Genomic DNA, 27,736 nt, shown 5'->3' on the forward strand with positions numbered 1-27,736 from the left:
AGCTGACAGATCCTCTATACTACACCGCACAGGAGAGCTGACAGATCCTCTATACTACACCACACAGCAGAGCTGACAGATCCTCTATACTACACCGCACAGCAGAGCCAACAGATCCTCTATACTACACCGCACAGCAGAGCCAACAGATCCTCTATACTACACCGCACAGGAGAGCTGACAGATCCTCTATACTACACCGCACAGGAGAGCTGACAGATCCTCTATACTACACCGCACAGGAGAGCTGACAGATCCTCTATACTACACCGCACAGGAGAGCTGACAGATCCTCTATACTACACCACACAGCAGAGCTGACAGATCCTCTATACTACACCGCACAGGAGAGCTGACAGATCCTCTATACTACACCACACAGCAGAGCTGACAGATCCTCTATACTACACCGCACAGGAGAGCTGACAGATCCTGTATACTACACCACACAGGAGAGCTGACAGATCCTCTATACTACACCGCACAGCAGAGCTGACAGATCCTCTATACTACACCACACAGGAGAGCTGACAGATCCTCTATACTACACCACACAGGAGAGCCGACAGATCCTCTATACTACACCACACAGGAGAGCCGACAGATCCTCTATACTACACCGCACAGGAGAGCTGAGAGATCCTCTATACTACACCGCACAGGAGAGCTGAGAGATCCTCTATACTACACCGCACAGGAGAGCTGACAGATCCTCTATACTACACCACACAGGAGAGCTGACAGATCCTCTATACTACACCAGACAGGAGAGCTGACAGATCCTCTATACTACACCACACAGCAGAGCTGACAGATCCTCTATACTACACCGCACAGGAGAGCCGACAGATCCTCTATACTACACCACACAGGAGAGCCGACAGATCCTCTATACTACACCGCACAGGAGAGCCGACAGATCCTCTATACTACACCGCACAGGAGAGCTGACAGATCCTCTATACTACACCACACAGGAGAGCTGACAGATCCTAAGTAATTATTATAGGCATAATCATTTTAGGATAAATAAAAATAGTTTAAATAATGCAAACTATAGGAAAGATACATTACTTAAAGGCGATGATAATAATTATATTAATTAGGGATGAGCGAATTTCATATTTTGAAGTTTGTGTGAGGGTTTGTGTTGTAGTATTTACTGAATTGTGCTATGGATTCCGTTACCATGAACCATAACTCCATTCCTTGATGGAATGTATAACGGAATGCCTTTAGAGGATCCATCCGGTTTACGTTATGCAGGAGAGGACTCCAGCATAAAGTAAACTGGATGGCTCAGTTTTGCAGCCCATAGACTTCTATTATGAGGGAATGAATAACGGAATGCCTCTAAAGGCATTCCGTTATGCATTCCGTCATGGAATTGTGTTATGGTCCATGGTAACGGAATCCATAACGCAATTGAGTAAATACCACAACACGAACTTCAAAATATGAAATTCGCTCATCCCTAATAATAATAATAGGCTGAATGAATATTGTTTTCATTATTTTTGTAATGTAGTTTGTTTAATTGTTATTCTGTCGTTGACACCATGGTTATAATTGCCCAGCATTCATTTAGGTCCATCATCATCATCATCATCATCTTCTTATAAGAAGCATTACAAATCCACTTCCTGTTTTGTGAGGAGCTTGGTGAGCGAGGAGCAGCAGTGTCGGAGGCGTGCTTATTTCGGGCTGTGGAGAATAATCCTTATTTCAGTTGTTGCTATGAAGAGATGGAGTAGTTCTGGCTTGAGAAGAATTGATGCTGGATAGCGCAGGCGATGGCTTCTCGTTATCCGCTGCTTTATGATTGTGGAGCCGCATGACTAGTGAATTGCTTTGTTTTCTGTGAGGCATGAAGGTTCCTGCTGTCTGCCACTCATTGGAGTAAGACATTACACTTCTTGGAGAGCAGCTGATTTGAAGCTAATTTGGGCATCTGCTCCGCTTAGTAGTTTCCCAATGAACTGCTGAGAGAAAGAGCTGGCATCTAAAGGGCATCACATTAGTACAATTCCAGAAGTTTGGCTTCAGAATCCTTGGAAGGCGATAAATGGTGGAGATGTAGTGGTTGCTCGATAATTATTCCCTTTGGGTACCGCAATCAAGGTTAGTACCTCGGTGCCCACCTTGTGCCAGCTTGGTCACTATAAATAACATCATGCCTAAATTGTGTTTTTTCGCTGGTAACCAGTGTTTTGTATTTCAGTTACCTGGAGGAACAAGTGGTGATGGACCTGCCAGTTCTTCTTCTGTGCTTCATCTTTTCCCAGTCCATAGTGTCAGCTACTCAAGGTAAATCCAATGTGCTGCCTTTGCCTTGCGTTCATTTCCCAATCAAAAGTGTCTAGCAACCTGCTGCTCCACAGTGGAACTATGAGTCTCATCATCCTCTTTCAGGGGATGATAAGAATTGTGTTTAAAAGAGTCATAGGACTCCCCCTATTTTACTCTATATACATTTCACTATTGATGAAATGACATTTTTATATGTAAGAATAAGAAAACAATTGTGTATGTAGAATTTTTTGGTGTGTGATGCTTCCTATTAAAGGGTTAATATGGATCTGTGGCAAATTTGTGTTGCAAAAACCTTAAAGAACGTTATATTTTTATGATTTTTGTTTCATTGTCTTCTACTATTTCATTATTTCCATTATTACATGTTTTGCATGAAGTAATAATATTACAATCAATCGGCCGTTGCAAAGTAACCAAGCATCCCATTCAGGATACAACCGATTGTAAGGAAAGGGTTTGGTACATATCTGATTGTGAAAAGGGAACTCCACCTGGTTTCATACTCATATGGTATAAGATAATGCTGGTTGTTGGGGGAGAGGGGCTGAGGTCAGCCAGGGGTCTTCCAGCCGAGTGCAATGGTTTGAAGGATTCTGGACCCCCCTCTACACCGGTTGGAAATAACTGGAATTCTCCACTAAAATGGTTATTATCACTTATTCTTTAAAATGTATTATATGTGTTACGTCAATGCCAGCACTTACCTGAGTCACGGTGGGTGTCTGCAATGATAAAGGAGGACTACACCCTCCTATGTAAGTACCGTGAGTCCTTACCTGTAAAGCAACAGGGAGAAGATGTAGAAGTGCTTTCATATTCCCTTACAGGTAGAATATAGCCTATTATAAGCCTCTATAGGATGTAATAAGTAGGATAAAACCATCTATAGAAAATAACCCTGGATGAGATGCAACCCTTTATAGGAAATAACCTTGTAGAGGATATAATGTATTGGCTCTTAGCATACATAAGATGTAACTCTATATAGGATACCTTTGGAAGACCCTATCATTTTTCCCCCCTGTCTGGGAAACAACCCTGAATAGGATTCAGCCCTGTAAAGCATCTTACTATCATATGCGCTTATAAAGGACATAATGTAATGTAAGATATAAACCTGTATAGTCTAGACTATATATATATAACACTCTATAGGAAACCACTTTGTACACATCTGCCCATTTATGAGTAATTGCACCCTATTACCTTTGATATGCCCTGTATGTAAATGCACCCTATATATATATATATTGTGTGAATAGTCTCCATCGGATTCGCCTCTTTTAATAATACATCAGTACTTTGCTGTCATACACTCCATCTACATGGTAACCTTTCATCCCATATTTCAGCCAGCAGCGATGCTACATGTGAGAGCCCCAGCGAGCGCCGGCTCCGTTCAATATCCTGTTGATATATTGCACAGATAAATCTGACTAATTTTTGCCCTCACCCTCCCTCCCTGGGATCGAATGCAATATTGAATTATTTAATAATGCCTCATTAATCTTACAAAATTCCAATATAATCAATTTGGTGTCCCTCCAATGTTGCTCAGATGGGGCGTGGAGAGATTCAACTACAAGCAGGGCGGTATTGTTGTCGAGGCAACAATGCGATGCCCAGCGAGTATCGGGCATAGGTCCTGCCCTAATTAACAATTCACTGCACATACTGTAAATAAGGAACTAATGGCCAACACGCGGTGGCATCTCTCCAGGCCTGATGTCTGACTAATATTGGAGGGACACTTTAAATATTATTCTCCGACCCTTTCATGCCGCAGCCATTTTCCGTTTTTTTTTTTTTTCATTTTTGTTTTTTATTCCCTGCCTTTCCAGAGCCATAACAGTTTTATATTTTTTCCATTCACATAGCCGTAGGAAAGCTTGTTTTAAGTTGTACTTTCTAATGTCACAATTTAACATTGCATACGACGCAGTGGGAAACTGGAAAAATATACAAATGGGGTGGAACTGGAAAAAAATGCAATTCCGCGAGTTTTATGGGTTTTGTTTTTATGGCCTTCTCTATGCAGTAAAACTGATTTGTGCACTTCATTCTCCAGGTCAGTACGATCATAGCAATAATAGATTTTATATAGTTTTTCTTGTGTTGTAATAAAGAAAAAAAACTTTTGAAAAATGAATATTTTCTTTGCATCACCGTATTCTAAGCCCCATAACTTTTTTATAGCTACATCTACGGAGCTGTGCGAGGGCTCATTTTTTAGGAGGGAGATCTGTAGTTTTTTTATTGATGTCATTTTGTAGTGTGTATGACTTTTTATTCAGTTTTTCTGAACATGGCGAATCAGACATTTTGATTTTTTTTCCCTGTTACAGCGTCCACCGTACAGGAGAAATACATTTATAATTTAATAGTCTGGCCATTTTGGAACATGGTGATCCCTATGCTCTTTATATTTTGTATTGTTTGTTTTTATTTTTAATATTTTAATTACTTTTTTTTTTTACTTTTTCTTTTACACCTCTTTTAAGTCCCCCTAGGGGACCTGAACATATGATGGTCTGATTGCTTCTCACATAGACTGCAAAGAATTAGCAATACGTTTAATACGTTCCTATGGAGCCCTGTCACAGGCATAGGTATGTGTTACTGTGGTAGCCTTCAGCCTTACTAAGGGCTACCACAAGGAACAAACGGCTTCCCCGACTGCTGAGCGGGAGAGCTGTTCAGGCCCTGAGAGTGCAGTACTCCTGGGGAGAAGACTCTCAGGTGCCTTGGTCGCAACTGACCCTGGCATCTGAGGGATTAAATGTCCACAATCAGCATTATTGATGATCGTGGACATTGCCTCTGGGTGTCTGCTGTGCATCTGCGCTGCTATCCGGAAGTATAACGGCGCATGCACAGTTGCTACTCCAAAAGCAGAGGCTTTGTGCCACTACTCAGAGCAGCATACAGGCGTAAGATTGTAAGGGCCAGCCAAAATGATGGCCCTGTCAATCAAGTGGCAGGGCGAGCAATGCATCTTCAGTTTTGCGGACACCCACTCGCAGGAGTAGGACTCTGGTTGATGAGACAAATTGATTCGCTCATCTCTACTCGGGAGTCCAAGCTGTTTAGCTTTTTGAAGACAAAGAGTGGATAAAATTGTAACAAACCCTCACCTGTGAGAAGTACATCATTAGGTCTGTCCAGGTTTAAACGATAAAGAACTGAAACATGTGGGGTAATTTAATTTGGCCGACATTTCATTCATCATTCTTAATAAAAATAAAACATAAATGCGCTGGAGTACTATTGTATGAAATGTATGAAGAAGCGCAGGCCTCTAAGTAAATTTTGTGCATCTTCTTTTGTGCCAACAAAACAAACCTACTCCAGCAATGAGCTATAATTGAAGCCAATTTCTGGCATAAGTTACGTAGTTGTTAACAGTCCTGAATTTGCAGGAACTGTCCATAATTTTCAGAGACTGTCCTGGCAATTTCAAGCTGTCCTGAAATGGGTGTGGCTTTTATAAGCCCGCCCATAAATGGTCAGCCCAAGATGGGTTTGGGCATTTCCAAAGCAGGGCTAGGGGGGGGAACTAGCTCTCCTTAGGGAGAGAGCACCCTGCTCGGACACAGGCCTCCTACCCAGTTAAGCCAGTACTCTGCACTGATGAGGGGCAATCACCCCGAAACAGCTGTCTGCAGATGAGGTGCTGGCTTATTTAATATCCAAGTCATGTCACATGGCTTATTTTAAGAGCTAAATATTGACTTATAGGATAGCTGCCTTACATCTGGTGGCATTAGAGGCAAAGCTTGTTAAGAGCTCATTTGCATTTCTTCCCTCCCAAAGCAGGGCTAACACGCCCCATATTTGCATAAAATTATAGTAAATCTGTCAGGCCATGTGAGCCCCCCCTCGCTAAGCCTTGCCCAGTTTTTTCAAATGTGGAGAGTGCGGTGTACAAGTAGGAAAAGTCACAAACTTTTGCAAAATGTGCTTGCTCAAAAATGTACAACTTTCGTGTGCTAGAAAATTGGCATGTAGCCTTTTATAACCCTCCTCCCCTGCAAAGGTATACTAGCAAGTCGACTCGTTTTTCTTTACAGTGGTGTCTGTTTCCGGGAAAGGTGGGTGACCATCAATATGGCTTCCCAAAGAGGTGAGGGGAGAATATCTTAAGAGGGTTGTTTCCAAATATAACATTAATGGCTTATTCTTATGAAGGACCATCACTGTGTGATCAGCGGGGGGCTGAGAATTATAGCGGGACTGCAGAGTTTACGATATGGCGGTGGTATGGCTGCTGGGCTTGGTAGTGCAGCACAATACCATTGAAGGTAATAGGCAGCGCTCTATGTAATGACAAGCTGTAGTACCTGGAATAAGAAAACAGAAGGGTCTATAATGCACCATAGAACAAAATGGCCCCCTCACTTTCTTGAACGTTGGGGTCCTAGACATATCCTTTAAATTAATCAGTGACCAAGACAGAACCTTTTAAAGGGGTATTCCAGTCCACTGGATAGGCGACAAATGTTAGATCAGTTGGGGTATGACCACAGAACCCCAATGTTTGGAAAAACTATCGTCCCCTGGCCACACAGTCATGTCATAGAGCAGAATTACTCAAACTTATTGGAAGTGACAAAAGCAGCTCGACAAGGCGGTGGACTGGGGTCCCCATTATACTGAAGGACTTAGTGGATAGGGATACCATTTTTGGCTGAAATACTCCTAAAAAAGGAAGGGCTGGACTGAGGGCAAAGCCTGGGGGGAGACCCTCATGACTAGAGTTGGAGGGAGTGGACATTGAGGAAAGGGAGGACCTGTGATAAGGGAAGAGCAAGGAAGGGAGGTGTGGAGTCTGTGGAGGGTGTTATATGGGGGGGGGGGATGCACGGGATGGCAGCCATTTTGGTAGCCACCGCATTTGGGCTGCACTGTTTTCCCCTTGTTTTTTCTTTTGACTGCGATTGGTTGAGTGGAGGGGTTGGCCCATCGGACTGGTTCTCATCATGGCAGCCATGGAGTTGGTGGTAATTATGGTTCTGGTGTGGTGGGGATGGAGTCATTAAGGCTCTGGACTCCCCAGTTGCAAAAAAGGGCTGTGGTCTGACAAAGATCTGCCCGGGTTTACTGGGCTTGGGCCCAGGGTTTTGTTCATTCTGCCTCCAAGATGGCGTTCATCGGCTAGAGGTACTGTTACAGGGGTTAAATGGGCAGTTTATGTCAGATTTTTGTGCCCCAAGGACCTTCCCCGGTCTTATTTGTTTGGGAGGGGACCCTAATGGATTGAGGCCTGTAGGTGATTCATGATATTATTTATCTTATGTTTGTTAATAAATGGCTACTGTGGCCAGAACGCTGATCGGATTGTGGTCATGTCGTCAGATGACTCTTGCCTCAGGAGCTGTTCAATGTGGTGTGCAGGGGGCAATAGTGTCTACGGGGCTAGTCAGGACTGTCACATGTAAGGAAAGCAACCGCATCCCTGAACCCCTAGGAGCCGAGGATGCATCCCTACATGGCTTGGTGTATTTGACATTTACAGCTATGGGAAAGCCCTGAGAGATACTGTGGTGGCCATATTAGTTGTCACCCAGATTTCTCATTGTTAGGGCTCATGCACACGACCATATGTATTTTGCGTTCCGCAAAAAAACGGATCAGCGAAAAATACATCTGTGTGCATTCCGTATTTTGCGGAACGGAACAGCTGGCCCCTAATAGAACAGTCCTATCCTTGTCCGTAATGCGGACAATAATAGGATATGTTCTATTTTTTTGCGGAACAGAAAAACGGACATATGGAAACGGAAGGCACACAGAGTACCTTCCGTTTTTTTTGTGGACCCATTAAAATGAATGGTTCCGCATAAGGTCCGCAAAAAAAACCGAACAGACACAGAGAGAAAATACATTCGTGTGCATGAGTCCTTAATTTTAGGGATTATCGCTTTTGTGGTTGAGAATTTTCATCCGTGAAATCCATATCTTATAATTGGTTGGCTGAAGGTTTATGGCGTTCTTGTACCCCGCAGTGAGATGACACTTGCTTTCTGATATTCACACTCATTTTCTAGCTGTAATAAAGCCGAATGAAGCTGTGAACTGTCGCTAAAAATATCTAGACTGCGGGTGTAACTGGCGACAAACTCAACTCTGCTACATTTTTACGCAGCAGTATTTCTTAACATCAGCTCTATAGTCGGCATTTAAAATCAAGCATTTGTGTCATTTATTGAAATAATTATTTTTCAATTTATCACTTACCAAGTGGAAACATCAATATCTGATTGGTGGGCATCTGACACCCAGGACCCCCGCCAATCAGCTGTTTGAGTAGGGACCGGTGCTTGCAGTAGCGCAGCTGCCTCTCTCTACATCCTCAGCGCAGCACCGTCCATTGTATAGTGGCTGTGCTTGGTATTGCATTCAGCCCGATTCACTTCAATGGGGCTGAACTGCCCCTAGCCCTGCGATGGCTAACCTCCGGCACTCCAGCTGCGGTTAAACTACGACTCCCAAGATGTACACTTGCTTGGCTGTTCTTGGCTGTTTAACCCGTATAGAAATGAATAGAGCATGCTGTGAGTCGTAGTTTCACCACAGCTGGAGTGCCGGAGGTTAGCCATCCCTGGCCTAGGCCATGTGACCGAGGAACATGACGTCACATGGCTATAGGAAAAGCTGGAGAAGGCCATGGTGCCTTCTCATACAGCTGTTCGGCCAGGGTCCCGGGTGTCGGACCCCCACCCATCAGATACTGATGGACTAACCAGATTAAATAAATAAAACTTCTGTCTGGGGTATTAGAAGGGGTAGTTCTGAGATTAAAAAAACACTGCACCTCTCCTGCAGCAACATCACCAAGTGGTAATCACTTGAATAGCACTGAACTGCAGTACCAGACACAACCTATGGTCAAGAGTGGTGCTGTTTCTGGTAATAGAGGTAATCCAATACAATACCTTTAAGATGTCAATCAGGTTCACAGCCCATTTACAGCATTTTATAGTCGCAATACTAAATTCAGACTCCAAATATGCATTTTAGATCCATCAACTGCAACTTTTTGACTGTTTCCAAGTAAGAAAAATCCTTTTTTTATATATATATATATATATATATATTTCTATTGCGCTGAAAAATAAGTGGAAATAGCAAATAGGATACAGAAGATTTATATGTGACGTGATTAAATTTTTATGTCTGGATCACTGATGTATCGGTCTCTGGATGATCAGTTTGTGATGTCGGCCTCGTTGTTGAGAAGAAACGTGACTTACGTGCGGTGCTTAAGAAGCCTGGAGAGGCCTCACAATGAAAGGATGTTTTCTCTCATCTGCGCGGAGTCGTGCCGAGCGCTTCCTTCCAGCAGAAAGAGAGAAGACAATAATTGGGCGTCTGCAGGTATTTATAGCTCTGCAGATGACATCCAATGTCGGGTCCAGGGGAGCGAGGTCAGGAGGCTGCTGACGAGTGCGGTACATAGGCCTGTGCCTGATACACCCTCCAATTATTCCTACTCCTAATAACAGCCGTGAGAAAGGAATGACTAGTTATAGAAGGAATAGAAGAAGTAGTAATAAATCTACGATTAATGCTTCTATAAATATGAAACAAGCAACACGAGTAATTCTACTAATAGTAAAAGTAATCGGGCTACCTGCACGTGTTGTGGATTACGTGCGTTTCCTCCATGTGGATTTTTGCGCAGAAAAGCGGCCACATAAAATATTAGCAGCAAAGTGAATAAGATGTTCTGAATCTCATATACATGTTGCATATTTTGTATGTGCAGATATTGCCCAGCCGTGTGTATTTTAACCCGTTAGTGACCACCAATGTAACTTTTTACGGTGGTCACTAATGGGTCTTAGGCTAGGCCACCTCCTTTTTTACGGTGGTCCAGTCTAAGTGCTGCATGGGTCTCTTGTGCAGCGGAGAGCAGGAACTCAGCTCTCACATGAGAAGCGGGCTCCTGTACTAATGGTTCGAACCACCAGAAGCACCAATCTGGGTTGTTTAACCACTTAGATGCCGGGGTCAATAGCGACCTTGGCATCTATGTGGTTTAGAGGGAGTTCTCTCCGTCTCCCATCAGCACCCCTTGAAACAGATCGCAGGGTGCTGATCTACAGCACCCATGGCCGTGCTGCGAACCACAAATTGCTATCCGGAATGCACAGGCACAGGCACTGACCGTGGGCCAGCCGCATGCGGATCGCGACCCCATTCACTTGAATGGGTTCTGTGATCCCTCCGTTCTGCAAAAAAATAGAACAAATTCTATCTTTTTGTGGAACGGAACCCCACAAAAGCACTCCGTAGTGCTTCCGTTCTGTGGTTCCGTTCGGTTCCGCACAGCATCTCCGGTTTTGCAGACCCATTTAAGTGAATTCAACCGTGATGAGGAATGCACACGACCGGTGCCCCGTGTATTGCGGACACGCTGTATGCGGGCCGAAATACGGCCACGGGGTGACACATGTTCATGTGAAAGAGGCACCTCTCTGGCACAGCGGCTGTCATTATATCACAGTATAATACACTGCACTGCATAATCATTACATAGTATTATAGAAGCATAAAAAGATTGCCTGCTAAAGTACCCTTGTGGGACTATTAAGTGGTTAGAAAAAAGTTTAAAAAGTTGTATAAAATAAAAAATACACCTTTTTGTCCATTGCAAAAAAGCGTTTCAATGGAAAAAATTGCAAAAAGCAGATCCCCTCCACATATTTGGTATGACTATGTCCATAAAGATCCTCACTAAACTATTTTTAATACCATATTAAAAAATATATATATTTGCCAGAATTGCTGTTATTTTGTAAAAATCCAGCTCTTTGTCTAAAAAAAGGGTTTTTATTGTGCAAATGTAGTAAAATATAAAAGAACTATTGGGGTCATTGATTGAACTGGTGTAAAGTAGAACTGACTTAGTTGTCCATAGCAACCGATCAGATTTCACCTTTCATTTTTGACAGCTACTTTGGGAAATGAAAGGTGGAATCTAATTGGGCAACTAAGTCAGTTCTACTTTACACCAGTTTGATAAATGACCCCATATATGTATTTGGTATCTCTGTAATCGTATTGAACCAGAGAATAAATTGATAATTTATGGTAAAAGTTAAACGTCAACGCAATGTCACGGCCACGGTTATGGCCGTGACTCCTTGGGAGCCGCATACAGTTGCCCGCGGTTTGGGTAGTTGTTTCAACCGCAGCTTGAGGCATGATGTTGTTTGCCTCAAGTGCGATTGCCGCGGACAACAGCCATGTGTGCGGTTCCCTTGGAGTTGTGTGCGTGTGTGTATGCACGTTTGTATGTCTGGTGTGCACTTTGTGTTGTCTGGTGTGCACTTTGACACTTTTCCTTCACTGTGGCTGCCCGTGGCAACGTTTGGTATGTTGTACATGTGGTGGCAGGGTCCCGGCCTTCGGGCTGTCTCCCAGGACGGCTGCCACCCATGTCGTTGCCTGCGGCAACAGCCACAGGGTGATTTAGTTTGGTCACTTCCCCTTTATGTGTGTTTTCCTTCTGTAGTGCTGGAAGGGTTAACTCCCTTCCCAGTGTGTGTGTGATGTCACTGGGTGTGTCCGGCTGTGGGGTGTGGCTTCTTGGCCTATATAACCTTGGTGTTTGGCATGGCTCAGGAGGTTGCTTCAGTCATGCTTGGCTGGAGCAGCCTCCTGTGCATATGACCTGCCAGTGAGAGCCACCCCTGTGGTCATAAAGATATTGTCCTTATGTTTATGTCTTTATGTGTGTTGATGTTGTATGTTATGTTCTGTTGGGACCTTCCTATGTGTTTGGTGCAGCTTACGGTTCTGGATTCCTGTTTGCGCAGGGATCCAGTCAGCAAGACTGTGACAGGTTGGTGGAACTAATAGTTCGCCTGTCATTCCCGTAAGGCTGTATGAGTTCCCCTTTTCCCAACAGCTTGGCCATGGAGACTCCTGCTCCTCCGTGCCTAGGAGGAGTAGATCGTCTTACCCAGCTCCTAGCTCAGGGATCTGCGGAGGGTAAGTCAGGGCTCCGAGGTTCCTGCGCATGGGTCCTCCTCCCTTAAAGGTCGGCCCATGCAGGTAGGAGTTAGGGTCAGGTTAGGGACGCTTGAGGAGGTGACCTGCTCCCTATCCTGTTCTCCTGGCCGAGCAGCCACAACATCACCTGGCATCGCACGGCTGAGGGTTTTCCCCATCCTCAGCCGTGACACGCAAATACTGAGTGGCAGCATTACTGTTTTTCCCATCCCCCCCCAGAAAAAGTAAATATTATATAATATTAGGGCTCATGCTCATGACCGTTGTTGGCTGGTGCCCATGTTGCGACCTGCAAACAGCGGGTCTGCAATATACGGGCACCAACCATTTGTGCACCGCATAACGTGTGTGGACCCATTCACTTGAATGGGTTTGCAATCTGGAAGGTTTGGTGCAAAATGGAGGCACAAAACCCCACGGAAAGACTATGGATTCCTTCCACAGGTTTTCTTGCCGGTCCTCTGCACAGCAAAAAAAAAGACCTTGCTCAATTTTTTTGCAATGCAGACAAATCACAGACCCATTCAAGTTAAATGGGTCTGCATCCGTTTGCGCCAGCCACATGGACAGTGCCCGTGCATTGGGGACCTCAATTAGTGGCCCCCAATGCAAGGAAAGGGTGGCACACGTTCTTGTGCACAAGCCCTTAATCAGTAAGTTATGTGTACCCTAAAATGATGCCATTTAAAACTACAACTTGTCCCGCAAAAAAACAGAGTTCATATGGCTCCATTGACAGATAAATAAAAAAGTTATAGCTCTTGAAATGCAGTGATGAAAAAATTCAAACTTAAGCCCAAAAATTCCCACAAAAAATATGTATTTTAATCAGGGGCCATTTTTTTGCGTCTTAAAGGGAAACTCTCCAACAATCTGCGCTGCTGGAGCCTAGAAGTTTTTTTGTTTTAGGCCACAGGAGTACAGGCCCCAAAAATTAGGCATTCACTTGACAGAAAAGAACTTGTGATTATGTGGCAGGAGGTACATTAGGCGGTCACTGGATAAAAATTGTACTGTAGGCCACTGGAGTAGAGGCCCAAAAAATTAGGCATTCACCTGACAGAAAAGGCCTTTTATGCCGCTGTATATACATAAGACAAGGACCATTCTTTGTTCTGGGTGGTGGCGGATATGTGTGGACTGGCATGAGGAAATTCAATTACATGTGGTCGTTAGGGATGAGCGAACTCGAACTGTATAGTTCGGGTTCGTACCGAATTTTGGGGTGTCCGTGACACGGACCCGAACCCGGACATTTTCGTAAAAGTCCGGGTTCGGGTTCGGTGTTCGTCGCTTTCTTCGCGCTTTTGTGACGCTTTCTTGGCGCTTTTTGAAAGGCTGCAAAGCAGCCAATCAACAAGCGTCATACTACTTGCCCCAAGAGGCCATCACAGCCATGCCTACTATTGGCATGGCTGTGATTGGCCAGAGCACCATGTGACCCAGCCTCTATTTAAGCTGGAGTCACATAGCGCCGCCCGTCACTCTGCTCTGATTAGCGTAGGGAGAGGTTGCGGCTGCGACAGTAGGGCGAGATTAGGCAGATTAACTCCTCCAAAGGACTTGATTAACTGATCGATCTGCAGCTGTGGACCATTGAGCTGCTGATACTCAATTGCTCACTGTTTTTAGGCTGCACAGACCGTTTGTCAGTCTCATTTTTCTGGGGTGATCGGCGGCCATTTTGTGTCTTGTGGTGCGCCAGCACAAGCTGCGACCAAGTGCATTTAACCCTCAATGGTGTGGTTGTTTTTTGGCTAAAGCCTACATCAGGGTGAAGCTGTCACACCAAGTGCATTTAACCAGCAATAGTCTGTTCATTTTTTGGCCATATACAAAATCAGGGGCAAGCTGCGCCTGTCACCAAGTGCATTTAACCCTCAATGGTGTGGTTGTTTTTTGGCTAAAGCCTACATCAGGGTGAAGCTGTCACACCAAGTGCATTTAACCAGCAATAGTCTGTTCATTTTTTGGCCATATACAAAATCAGGGGCAAGCTGCGCCTGTCACCAAGTGCATTTAACCCTCAATGGTGTGGTTGTTTTTTGGCTAAAGCCTACATCAGGGTGAAGCTGTCACACCAAGTGCATTTAACCAGCAATAGTCTGTTCATTTTTTGGCCATATACAAAATCAGGGGCAAGCTGCGCCTGTCACCAAGTGCATTTAACCCTCAATGGTGTGGTTGTTTTTTGGCTAAAGCCTACATCAGGGTGAAGCTGTCACACCAAGTGCATTTAACCAGCAATAGTCTGTTCATTTTTTGGCCATATCCCAGTCTAATTCTGTCACTAAATCCATACCGGTCACCCAGCGCCTAAATACTAGGCCTCAAATTTATATCCAGCTAAATCTGTCCCTAGTGCTGTAGCTGGGCGAGTTATTTAGTGTCCGTTCAAGCACATTTCTTGTTCTGGGTTGAAATACAATTCCCAATTTAGCAATTTCATAATTTAGTGGTTCCTGCTATATCAGAGCTATTTGAAATCTATCCCAAAAAGGGTATATAATATTGAAGGTGCACATAGGGTCATTCAGAATAACTTCACACACACCCGCTACTGTGTATTTCCAAGTCTAATTCTGTCACTAAACCCATACCTGTCACCCAGCGCCTAAATACTAGGCCTCAAATTTAAATCCCTCTAAATCTCTCGTTACCGTTGTCCTGTTGTAGCTGGGAAAGTTATTTAGTGCCCGTCAAAGCACATTTTTTGTTCTGGGTTGAAGTACAATTCCCAATTTAGCAATTTCATAATTTAGTGGTTCCTGCTATATCAGAGCTATTTGAAATCTATCCCAAAAAGGGTATATAATATTGAAGGTGCACATAGGGTCATTCAGAATAACTTCACACACACCCGCTACTGTGTATTTCCAAGTCTAATTCTGTCACTAAACCCATACCTGTCACCCAGCGCCTAAATACTAGGCCTCAAATTTAAATCCCTCTAAATCTCTCGTTACCGTTGTCCTGTTGTAGCTGGGAAAGTTATTTAGTGCCCGTCAAAGCACATTTTTTGTTCTGGGTTGAAGTACAATTCCCAATTTAGCAATTTCATAATTTAGTGGTTCCTGCTATATCAGAGCTATTTGAAATCTATCCCTAAAAGGGTATATAATATTGAAGGTGCACATAGGGTCATTCAGAATAACTTCACACACACCCGCTACTGTGTATTTCCAAGTCTAATTCTGTCACTAAACCCATACCTGTCACCCAGCGCCTAAATACTAGGCCTCAAATTTAAATCCCTCTAAATCTCTCGTTACCGTTGTCCTGTTGTAGCTGGGAAAGTTATTTAGTGCCCGTCAAAGCACATTTTTTGTTCTGGGTTGAAGTACAATTCCCAATTTAGCAATTTCATAATTTAGTGGTTCCTGCTATATCAGAGCTATTTGAAATCTATCCCAAAAAGGGTATATAATATTGAAGGTGCACATAGGGTCATTCAGAATAACTTCACACACACCCGCTACTGTGTATTTCCAAGTCTAATTCTGTCACTAAATCCATACCGGTGACCCAGCGCCTAAATACTAGGCCTCAAATTTAATTCCCTCTAAATCTCTCGTTACCCACCGCTGTACTGTTGTTGCTGGGCAAGATATTTAGTGTCCGTCAAAGCACATTTTTTGTTCTGGGTTGAAGTACAATTCCCAATTTAGCAATTTCATAATTTAGTGGTTTCTGCTATATCAGAGCTATTTGAAATCTATCCATAAAAGGGTATATAATATTGAAGGTGCACATAGGGTCATTCAGAATAACTTCACACACACCCGCTACTGTGTATTTCCAAGTCTAATTCTGTCACTAAACCCATACCTGTCACCCAGCGCCTAAATACTAGGCCTCAAATTTAAATCCCTCTAAATCTCTCGTTACCGTTGTCCTGTTGTAGCTGGGAAAGTTATTTAGTGCCCGTCAAAGCACATTTTTTGTTCTGGGTTGAAGTACAATTCCCAATTTAGCAATTTCATAATTTAGTGGTTCCTGCTATATCAGAGCTATTTGAAATCTATCCCAAAAAGGGTATATAATATTGAAGGTGCACATAGGGTCATTCAGAATAACTTCACACACACCCGCTACTGTGTATTTCCAAGTCTAATTCTGTCACTAAATCCATACCGGTGACCCAGCGCCTAAATACTAGGCCTCAAATTTAATTCCCTCTAAATCTCTCGTTACCCACCGCTGTACTGTTGTTGCTGGGCAAGATATTTAGTGTCCGTCAAAGCACATTTTTTGTTCTGGGTTGAAGTACAATTCCCAATTTAGCAATTTCATAATTTAGTGGTTCCTGCTATATCAGAGCTATTTGAAATCTATCCCAAAAAGGGTATATAATATTGAAGGTGCACATAGGGTCATTCAGAATAACTTCACACACACCCGCTACTGTGTATTTCCAAGTCTAATTCTGTCACTAAACCCATACCTGTCACCCAGCGCCTAAATACTAGGCCTCAAATTTAAATCCCTCTAAATCTCTCGTTACCGTTGTCCTGTTGTAGCTGGGAAAGTTATTTAGTGCCCGTCAAAGCACATTTTTTGTTCTGGGTTGAAGTACAATTCCCAATTTAGCAATTTCATAATTTAGTGGTTTCTGCTATATCAGAGCTATTTGAAATCTATCCCTAAAAGGGTATATAATATTGAAGGTGCACATAGGGTCATTCAGAATAACTTCACACACACCCGCTACTGTGTATTTCCAAGTCTAATTCTGTCACTAAACCCATACCTGTCACCCAGCGCCTAAATACTAGGCCTCAAATTTAAATCCCTCTAAATCTCTCGTTACCGTTGTCCTGTTGTAGCTGGGAAAGTTATTTAGTGCCCGTCAAAGCACATTTTTTGTTCTGGGTTGAAGTACAATTCCCAATTTAGCAATTTCATAATTTAGTGGTTCCTGCTATATCAGAGCTATTTGAAATCTATCCCAAAAAGGGTATATAATATTGAAGGTGCACATAGGGTCATTCAGAATAACTTCACACACACCCGCTACTGTGTATTTCCAAGTCTAATTCTGTCACTAAATCCATACCGGTGACCCAGCGCCTAAATACTAGGCCTCAAATTTAATTCCCTCTAAATCTCTCGTTACCCACCGCTGTACTGTTGTTGCTGGGCAAGATATTTAGTGTCCGTCAAAGCACATTTTTTGTTCTGGGTTGAAGTACAATTCCCAATTTAGCAATTTCATAATTTAGTGGTTCCTGCTATATCAGAGCTATTTGAAATCTATCCCAAAAAGGGTATATAATATTGAAGGTGCACATAGGGTCATTCAGAATAACTTCACACACACCCGCTACTGTGTATTTCCAAGTCTAATTCTGTCACTAAACCCATACCTGTCACCCAGCGCCTAAATACTAGGCCTCAAATTTAAATCCCTCTAAATCTCTCGTTACCGTTGTCCTGTTGTAGCTGGGAAAGTTATTTAGTGCCCGTCAAAGCACATTTTTTGTTCTGGGTTGAAGTACAATTCCCAATTTAGCAATTTCATAATTTAGTGGTTCCTGCTATATCAGAGCTATTTGAAATCTATCCCAAAAAGGGTATATAATATTCAAGGTGCACATTGGGTCATTCAGAATAACTTCACACACACGCTTCTGTGCATTTCCAAGTCTAATTCTGTCACTAAATCCATACCGGTCACCCAGCGCCTAAATACTAGGCCTCAAATTTATATCCCGCTGAATTTGAATACAATACATTGTGCCAAATAATATATTTGTTGTTGTGGTGAACCATAACAATGAGAAAAACATCTAGTAAGGGACGCGGACGTGGACATGGTCGTGGTGGTGTTAGTGGACCCTCTGGTGCTGGGAGAGGACGTGGCCGTTCTGCCACATCCACACGTCCTAGTGTACCAACTACCTCAGGTCCCAGTAGCCGCCAGAATTTACAGCGATATATGGTGGGGCCCAATGCCGTTCTAAGGATGGTAAGGCCTGAGCAGGTACAGGCATTAGTCAATTGGGTGGCCGACAGTGGATCCAGCACGTTCACATTATCTCCCACCCAGTCTTCTGCAGAAAGCGCACAGATGGCGCCTGAAAACCAACCCCATCAGTCTGTCACATCACCCCCATGCATACCAGGGAAACTGTCTCAGCCTCAAGTTATGCAGCAGTCTCTTATGCTGTTTGAAGACTCCGCTGGCAGGGTTTCCCAAGGGCATCCACCTAGCCCTTCCCCAGCGGTGAAAGACATAGAATGCACTGACGCACAACCACTTATGTTTCCTGATGATGAGGACATGGGAATACCACCTCAGCATGTCTCTGATGATGACGAAACACAGGTGCCAACTGCTGCGTCTTTCTGCAGTGTGCAGACTGAACAGGAGGTCAGGGATCAAGACTGGGTGGAAGACGATGCAGGGGACGATGAGGTCCTAGACCCCACATGGAATGAAGGTCGTGCCACTGACTTTCACAGTTCGGAGGAAGAGGCAGTGGTGAGACCGAGCCAACAGCGTAGCAAAAGAGGGAGCAGTGGGCAAAAGCAGAACACCCGCCGCCAAGAGACTCCGCCTGCTACTGACCGCCGCCATCTGGGACCGAGCACCCCAAAGGCAGCTTCAAGGAGTTCCCTGGCATGGCACTTCTTCAAACAATGTGCTGACGACAAGACCCGAGTGGTTTGCACGCTGTGCCATCAGAGCCTGAAGCGAGGCATTAACGTTCTGAACCTGAGCACAACCTGCATGACCAGGCACCTGCATGCAAAGCATGAACTGCAGTGGAGTAAACACCTTAAAACCAAGGAAGTCACTCAGGCTCCCCCTGCTACCTCTTCTGCTGCTGCCGCCTCGGCCTATTCTGCTGCTGCCGCCTCGGCCTCTTCCTCCGCCTCTGGAGGAACGTTGGCACCTGCCGCCCAGCAAACAGGGGATGTACCACCAACACCACCACCACCACCTCCGTCACCAAGCGTCTCAACCATGTCACACGCCAGCGTTCAGCTCTCCATCTCACAAACATTTGATAGAAAGCGTAAATTCCCACCTAGCCACCCTCGATCCCTGGCCCTGAATGCCAGCATTTCTAAACTACTGGCCTATGAAATGCTGTCATTTAGGCTGGTGGACACAGACAGCTTCAAACAGCTCATGTCGCTTGCTGTCCCACAGTATGTTGTTCCCAGCCGCCACTACTTCTCCAAGAGAGCCGTGCCTTCCCTGCACAACCAAGTATCCGATAAAATCAAGTGTGCACTGCGCAACGCCATCTGTGGCAAGGTCCACCTAACCACAGATACGTGGACCAGTAAGCACGGCCAGGGACGCTATATCTCCCTAACTGCACACTGGGTAAATGTAGTGGCAGCTGGGCCCCAGGCGGAGAGCTGTTTGGCGCACGTCCTTCCGCCGCCAAGGATCGCAGGGCAACATTCTTTGCCTCCTGTTGCCACCTCCTCCTTCTCGGCTTCCTCCTCCTCTTCTTCCACCTGCTCATCCAGTCAGCCACACACCTTCACCACCAACTTCAGCACAGCCCGGGGTAAACGTCAGCAGGCCATTCTGAAACTCATATGTTTGGGGGACAGGCCCCACACCGCACAGGAGTTGTGGCGGGGTATTGAACAACAGACCGACGAGTGGTTGCTGCCGGTGAGCCTCAAGCCCGGCCTGGTGGTGTGTGATAATGGGCGAAATCTCGTTGCAGCTCTGGGACTAGCCAATTTGACGCACATCCCTTGCTTGGCGCATGTGCTGAATTTGGTGGTGCAGAAGTTCATTCACAACTACCCCGACATGTCAGAGCTGCTGCATAAAGTGCGGGCCGTCTGTTCGCGCTTCCGGCGTTCACATCCTGCCGCTGCTCGCCTGTCTGCGCTACAGCGTAACTTCGGCCTTCCCGCTCACCGCCTCATATGCGACGTGCCCACCAGGTGGAACTCCACCTTGCACATGCTGGACAGACTGTGCGAGCAGCAGCAGGCCATAGTGGAGTTTCAGCTGCAGCACGCACGGGTCAGTCGCACTACAGAACAGCACCACTTCACCACCAATGACTGGGCCTCCATGCGAGACCTGTGTGCCCTGTTGCGCTGTTTCGAGTACTCCACCAACATGGCCAGTGGCGATGACACCGTTATCAGCGTTACAATACCACTTCTATGTCTCCTTGAGAAAACACTTAGGGCGATGATGGAACAGGAGGTGGCCCAGGAGGAGGAGGAGGAGGAGGATGAGGAAGAGGGGTCATTTTTAGCACTTTCAGGCCAGTCTCTTCGAAGTGACTCAGAGGGAGGTTTTTTGCAACAGCAGAGGCCAGGTACAAATGTGGCCAGCCAGGGCCCACTACTGGAGGACGAGGAGGACGAGGATGAGGAGGAGGTGGAGGAGGATGAGGATGAAGCATGGTCACAGCGGGGTGGCACCCAACGCAGCTCGGGTCCATCACTGGTGCGTGGCTGGGGGGAAAGGCAGGACGATGACGATACGCCTCCCACAGAGGACAGCTTGTCCTTATCCCTGGGCAGCCTGGCACACATGAGCGACTACATGCTGCAGTGCCTGCGCAACGACAGCAGAGTTGCCCACATTTTAACCTGTGCGGACTACTGGGTTGCCACCCTGCTGGATCCACGCTACAAAGACAATGTGCCCACCTTACTTCCTGCACTGGAGCGTGATAGGAAGATGCGCGAGTACAAGCGCACGTTGGTAGACGCGCTACTGAGAGCATTCCCAAATGTCACAGGGGAACAAGTGGAAGCCCAAGGCCAAGGCAGAGGAGGAGCAAGAGGTCGCCAAGGCAGCTGTGTCACGGCCAGCTCCTCTGAGGGCAGGGTTAGCATGGCAGAGATGTGGAAAACTTTTGTCAACACGCCACAGCTAACTGCACCACCACCTGATACGCAACGTGTTAGCAGGAGGCAACATTTCACTAACATGGTGGAACAGTACGTGTGCACACCCCTCCACGTACTGACTGATGGTTCGGCCCCATTCAACTTCTGGGTCTCTAAATTGTCCACGTGGCCAGAGCTAGCCTTTTATGCCTTGGAGGTGCTGGCCTGCCCGGCAGCCAGCGTTTTGTCTGAACGTGTATTCAGCACGGCAGGGGGCGTCATTACAGACAAACGCAGCCGCCTGTCTACAGCCAATGTGGACAAGCTGACGTTCATAAAAATGAACCAGGCATGGATCCCACAGGACCTGTCCGTCCCTTGTCCAGATTAGACATTAACTACCTCCCCATAACCATATATTATTGGACTCCAGGGCACTTCCTCATTCAATCCTATTTTTATTTTCATTTTACCATTATATTGCGATGCTACCCAAAGTTGAATGAACCTCTCCTCTGCCTGTGTGCTAGGCCTAAATATATGCCAATGGACTGTTGCAGTGGTGGCTGACATGAAGCCTCATTCTCTGCTATGACATGCAGACTAATTCTCTGCTGACATGAAGCCAGATTGTCTGTTACGGGACCTTTCTCCTCTGCCTGGGTTCTGGGCCTAAATTTATGAAAATTGACTCTTACAGTGGTGGGTGACGTGAAGCCTGATTCTCTGCTATGATATGAAGACTGATTCTCTGCTGTCATGAAGCCAGATTGTCTGTTACGGGACCTCTCTGCTCTGCCTGTGTGCTAGGCCTAAATATATGCCAATGGACTGTTGCAGTGGTGGGTGACGTGAAGCCTGATTCTCTGCTATGATATGAAGACTGATTCTCTGCTGACATGAAGCCAGATTGTCTGTTACGGGACCTCCCTCCTCTGCCTGGGTGCTGGGCCTAAATATATGCCAATGGACTGTTGCAGTGGTGGCTGACGTGAAGCCTCATTCTCTGCTATGACATGCAGACTAATTCTCTGCTGACATGAAGACAGATTCTCTGTTACGGGACCTCCCTCCTCTGCCTGGGTGCTGGGCCTAAATATATGCCAATGGACTGTTGCAGTGGTGGCTGACGTGAAGCCTCATTCTCTGCTATGATATGAAGACTGATTCTCTGCTGACATGAAGCCAGATTGTCTGTTACGGGACCTTTCTCCTCTGCCTGGGTTCTGGGCCTAAATTTATGAAAATTGACTCTTACAGTGGTGGGTGACGTGAAGCCTGATTCTCTGCTATGATATGAAGACTGATTCTCTGCTGACATGAAGCCAGATTGTCTGTTACGGGACCTTTCTCCTCTGCCTGGGTTCTGGGCCTAAATTTTTGAAAATTGACTCTTACAGTGGTGGGTGACGTGAAGCCTGATTCTCTGCTATGATATGAAGACTGATTCTCTGCTGACATGAAGCCAGATTGTCTGTTACGGGACCTTTCTCCTCTGCCTGGGTTCTGGGCCTAAATTTATGAAAATTGACTCTTACAGTGGTGGGTGACGTGAAGCCTGATTCTCTGCTATGATATGAAGACTGATTCTCTGCTGACATGAAGCCAGATTCTCTGTTACGGGACCTCCCTCCTCTGCCTGGGTGCTGGGCCTAAATATATGCCAATGGACTGTTGCAGTGGTGGCTGACGTGAAGCCTCATTCTCTGCTATGACATGCAGACTAATTCTCTGCTGACATGAAGACAGATTCTCTGTTACGGGACCTCCCTCCTCTGCCTGGGTGCTGGGCCTAAATATATGCCAATGGACTGTTGCAGTGGTGGCTGACGTGAAGCCTCATTCTCTGCTATGACATGCAGACTAATTCTCTGCTGACATGAAGACAGATTCTCTGTTACGGGACCTCCCTCCTCTGCCTGGGTGCTGGGCCTAAATATATGCCAATGGACTGTTGCAGTGGTGGCTGACGTGAAGCCTCATTCTCTGCTATGACATGCAGACTGATTCTCTGCTGTCATGAAGCCAGATTGTCTGTTACGGGACCTCTCTGCTCTGCCTGTGTGCTAGGCCTAAATATATGCCAATGGACTGTTGCAGTGGTGGGTGACGTGAAGCCTGATTCTCTGCTATGATATGAAGACTGATTCTCTGCTGACATGAAGCCAGATTGTCTGTTACGGGACCTTTCTCCTCTGCCTGGGTTCTGGGCCTAAATTTATGAAAATTGACTCTTACAGTGGTGGGTGACGTGAAGCCTGATTCTCTGCTATGATATGAAGACTGATTCTCTGCTGACATGAAGCCAGATTCTCTGTTACGGGACCTCCCTCCTCTGCCTGGGTGCTGGGCCTAAATATATGCCAATGGACTGTTGCAGTGGTGGCTGACGTGAAGCCTCATTCTCTGCTATGACATGCAGACTAATTCTCTGCTGACATGAAGACAGATTCTCTGTTACGGGACCTCCCTCCTCTGCCTGGGTGCTGGGCCTAAATATATGCCAATGGACTGTTGCAGTGGTGGCTGACGTGAAGCCTCATTCTCTGCTATGACATGCAGACTAATTCTCTGCTGACATGAAGACAGATTCTCTGTTACGGGACCTCTCTCCTCTGCCTGTGTGTGTGCTGGGCCTAAATATATGCCAATGGACTGTTGCAGTGGTGGCTGACGTGAAGCCTCATTCTCTGCTATGACATGCAGACTGATTCTCTGCTGACATGAAGCCAGATTCTCTGTTACGGGACCTCTCTCCTCTGCCTGTGTGTGTGCTGGGCCTAAATATATGCCAATGGACTGTTGCAGTGGTGGCTGACGTGAAGCCTCATTCTCTGCTATGACATGCAGACTAATTCTCTGCTGACATGAAGACAGATTCTCTGTTACGGGACCTCCCTCCTCTGCCTGGGTGCTGGGCCTAAATATATGCCAATGGACTGTTGCAGTGGTGGCTGACGTGAAGCCTCATTCTCTGCTATGACATGCAGACTAATTCTCTGCTGACATGAAGACAGATTGTCTGTTACGGGACCTCTCTCCTCTGCCTGGGTGCCGGGGCCTAAATATCTGAGAATGGACTGTTCCAGTGGTGGGTGACGGGAAGCCAGATTCTCTGCTATGGAACCTCTCTCCAATTGATTTTGGTTAATTTTTATTTATTTAATTTTTATTTTAATTCATTTCCCTATCCACATTTGTTTGCAGGGGATTTACCTACATGTTGCTGCCTTTTGCAGCCCTCTAGCTCTTTCCTGGGCTGTTTTACAGCCTTTTTAGTGCCGAAAAGTTCGGGTCCCCATTGACTTCAATGGGGTTCGGGTTCGGGACGAAGTTCGGATCGGGTTCGGATCCCGAACCCGAACATTTCCGGGATGTTCGGCCGAACTTCTCGAACCCGAACATCCAGGTGTTCGCTCAACTCTAGTGGTCGTCACAGGTGTGGAATTCCTCTGAGATCCATGCCTCATTAAGTTTTAGAGTTCCATGGCAAATTGTGCCAGCTTCAGCCTGCCTCTTCCTCTGCCTGTCATTTTCAAAATGACCCTGTGCCTAAGTCCCTAGAGAAGAGCAGTATTTGTGGAAGCAGGTATATCGCAGGCCTCAATCAATATTTGGTCGAAACAAGTAAATCAAACCCCTTAATCAGTATTTTGTGGTAGCAGGTATATCACACCCCTCAAATTTTTGGGGGGGACACAACTGTTATATCACACCACCCTGTTTCTTTGGGGCAACAGGTATATCACACCCGTTGCAATTAGTTGTTCCAATAGCGTTTGTCCTTCTATATAGCTGCGGTATTGCAGCAGAACAGCACACAACTGCTGCACAATACAAATGCACTATAATATACTTTCTGTGGCAAAACAGATTGTGTTCTTTGATAGGGGGGGGGGGGGTGTTCATGTGCTGAAACATCTCAATTGGCTGTCCTGTCCCACTTGATGGATGTGTCATAATTCAAAGTTGGGCACAATGCAAAAAAATATGGCGCCGGCGGATATCGCCATATGTTCGCATGTTCGGTGAACCGCAAACGCGCAAAGTTCGCCGCAAAACGACCGCCGGGTGAACCGCAAGGCCATCTCTAGTAGACATAACTATAAAAAAGTTATAGGGGGTCAGAATGTGGCGATGAAAACAAAAATTATTTTTTTCAAAGTATTATTTTTTTTTCAGTATTAAAACACAAAGAGCCAATCAGTATTTAAATGATAGGAGCCAATCAAAATTTTACATTCATTCATGTAAATCCTGGCAGACTGTGCAGCACCAACCCCTGGAAGTGACGGCCCATTTGCCGTCTTTATACGACACCATTATAGGAGAATATTTAATCCCTGGCTGTGCAGACGATTGGCAGCAGAGGACATTACTGTATATCATGTGCTGTCTAGTGAGAGGGGCGGCTGAGCATCAACAACAATCTGGCGGTAAATTCTGTCTTCTACATAGATGGTGATCACACCCATCAGGCGTAAGATCCCTACACATCAGCAGGAATAATTAGGGAGATTTTCAGTAGTCTTGAAAAGATGTGTGAGCTTTCCAAGACAAAAATCAAATTTAGGCCACCTGCACACAGGTACGGGTGAATGTAAATAAGATCCACTCATTTCTGTAAGGACTTATGTGCGTTTCTGCAGCATGTCCGCACCAAAATCTGCGATGTCTAACAGCGGTTTTTGGTACGTATTTGATGTGGTTTTGCCGCAGATCTCATCCTTCCATTGAAAAGGGTGAAATCCGCAGCTACAACCACAAATATAATGGACATGCTGCAAATTACGAAATCTGAAATGCAGGTTAATATCTGCGAACATTTGTGGAATCTCATACACTTTCTCATATACTGTAATACGCTGCGGTTTTTCTGCACTGGAATCCGCGAGGAAAAAAACGCACGTATTCCGCAACATGTGCAGGTGGCCTTAAGAGGTTGGTTATACTTTGCCATCAATACCTTTTACCTTTCTTTACCTTTTTCTTCCTGATAATGTATCCTTTAGGGTCCATTCACATGTCCATAGTGTATTGCGGCTCTGCAATACACCCGGCCGGCACCCCAATAGAACTGCCTATTCTTGTCCGCCTCCATTCCTGCCCCATAGAGAATGAATGGGTCCGCACCCGTTCCGCAATTTGCAGAACGAATGCGGACACATTTATGGATTTGTGAATGGACCCTTAGATAGATTATCAGCATCTGATCAGCAGGGGTCTGACCCCTGGGACCCCCGCTGATCAGCTGTTTGAGAAGGCAGTGGCGCTCACAGTTTTTGCTGCTTCCCGCAGGCCAGTGACATCACAACTCTTTCACTGCAGCTCAGCAACATTCACTTCAATGGGGCTGAGCTGCGTTTGGCCACGTGACATAGTTGTGACGTCACTGGCCTGTGGGAAGCAGCGAGAAGGCTGCAGCACTACTGCGAGTCCCACTACCTTCTTCTTCCAGCTGATCGGTGGAGGTCCCCTGCTGATCAGATACTGATGATCGATTCTGAGGATAGATCGTCAAATGTAACGAGCCCCTTTAAATAAAATTCTTATACAGTTATACAGTTTAATGCACACAGCTCATATGCAGACATGTGTTACCGTGGCTACAAACAAAGCATGTGTTGACAGTCTGATTTTTGCAGTCCCTTCCGTTTTGCCTCTTGCTAACCTACCGATGGATGAGAGTATGACAACAGTGCCCGACTGCATAGGGTTTGTTTGAGGCCTGTAACCATGGAGACACATAGGTCTGCAAAGGAGCTGTAAACATAATAGTACAATATTTTCAAGACCGTACATAATCGATTAGTATTTTAAGTTCGTATTATTGAAGAACGTATTCTTGCCATTTAAAGAACAGTGAATTTGCTTTTAAGATGAATTTTTGTAATTTTGATGGGGAGTGCTTTTTAATTATTGGATGTCTGGAAAGGGTTACCGAAAATGCTAATTGATAACCTCCTCATGCTGCAAATTATTTTTTTTGAGCCCTTGTAGGGTGGGGTATATGGAGGGGTCTGGTTAAGAAAAGACTTGCTGTAGGGAAAGGTTTCTTGCACACGACGGCTGTTCTTGTCCGCATTTTTTGCGGGTTGGATGCGGATCCATAATCTTCAATGGGCCTGCAAAAGATGGGTACAGCACACTGCTAATCTGTATGTCTGTATTATGGATACCCTATAGAGGGCAGGACGTTTCGTTCCCCAAAATGTAGATGGCACACAGAAAACCTACACAATAAAATAGAGCCCACAATGTACCCAATACATAACATAATTCTTTATTGCAGTATACAAAAAATTATTGAAAGATTTCTAAAATCACATGATATAAGAGAGGTGACAGAAATGACGCCATCCAAGACCTACACAGGACACATGGTACTATGTACAGCTGTAACTAGTGACAAAGACACTGACACCGAATACATGATTTCTATATTTCAACATCTATATAAAAATCGTAACGCAACACTTATGTACCAGTGGCAAATAATAACACCAAATAAAGATATCTATAACTCACCCATGAAGTACATATGGTCAGGGATGGCGATCCGTGTTTTATGGATCCG

At 45.4% G+C, this 27,736-nt stretch overlaps 1 protein-coding gene across 1 annotated transcript in view; it reads left to right on the top strand.

Moving 5' to 3' along the window:
- The first annotated feature begins 1,689 nt into the window (after positions 1-1,689).
- The window catches only part of LOC122922191 (protein delta homolog 1-like), a 35,274-nt gene continuing 9,227 nt past the window's right edge, over positions 1,690-27,736 (top strand). Inside the window, exons 1-2 of the mRNA XM_044272710.1 lie at positions 1,690-2,121; positions 2,222-2,307. Of these exons, the coding sequence (XP_044128645.1) occupies positions 2,244-2,307 (64 nt within the window). The 5' untranslated portion in view covers positions 1,690-2,121; positions 2,222-2,243. The remainder of the gene's footprint in view (positions 2,122-2,221; positions 2,308-27,736) is intronic.

The sequence above is a fragment of the Bufo gargarizans genome, chromosome 11 (assembly GCF_014858855.1).
Source record: "Bufo gargarizans isolate SCDJY-AF-19 chromosome 11, ASM1485885v1, whole genome shotgun sequence".
In the NCBI taxonomy this organism is placed as follows: Eukaryota; Metazoa; Chordata; class Amphibia; order Anura; family Bufonidae; genus Bufo; species Bufo gargarizans.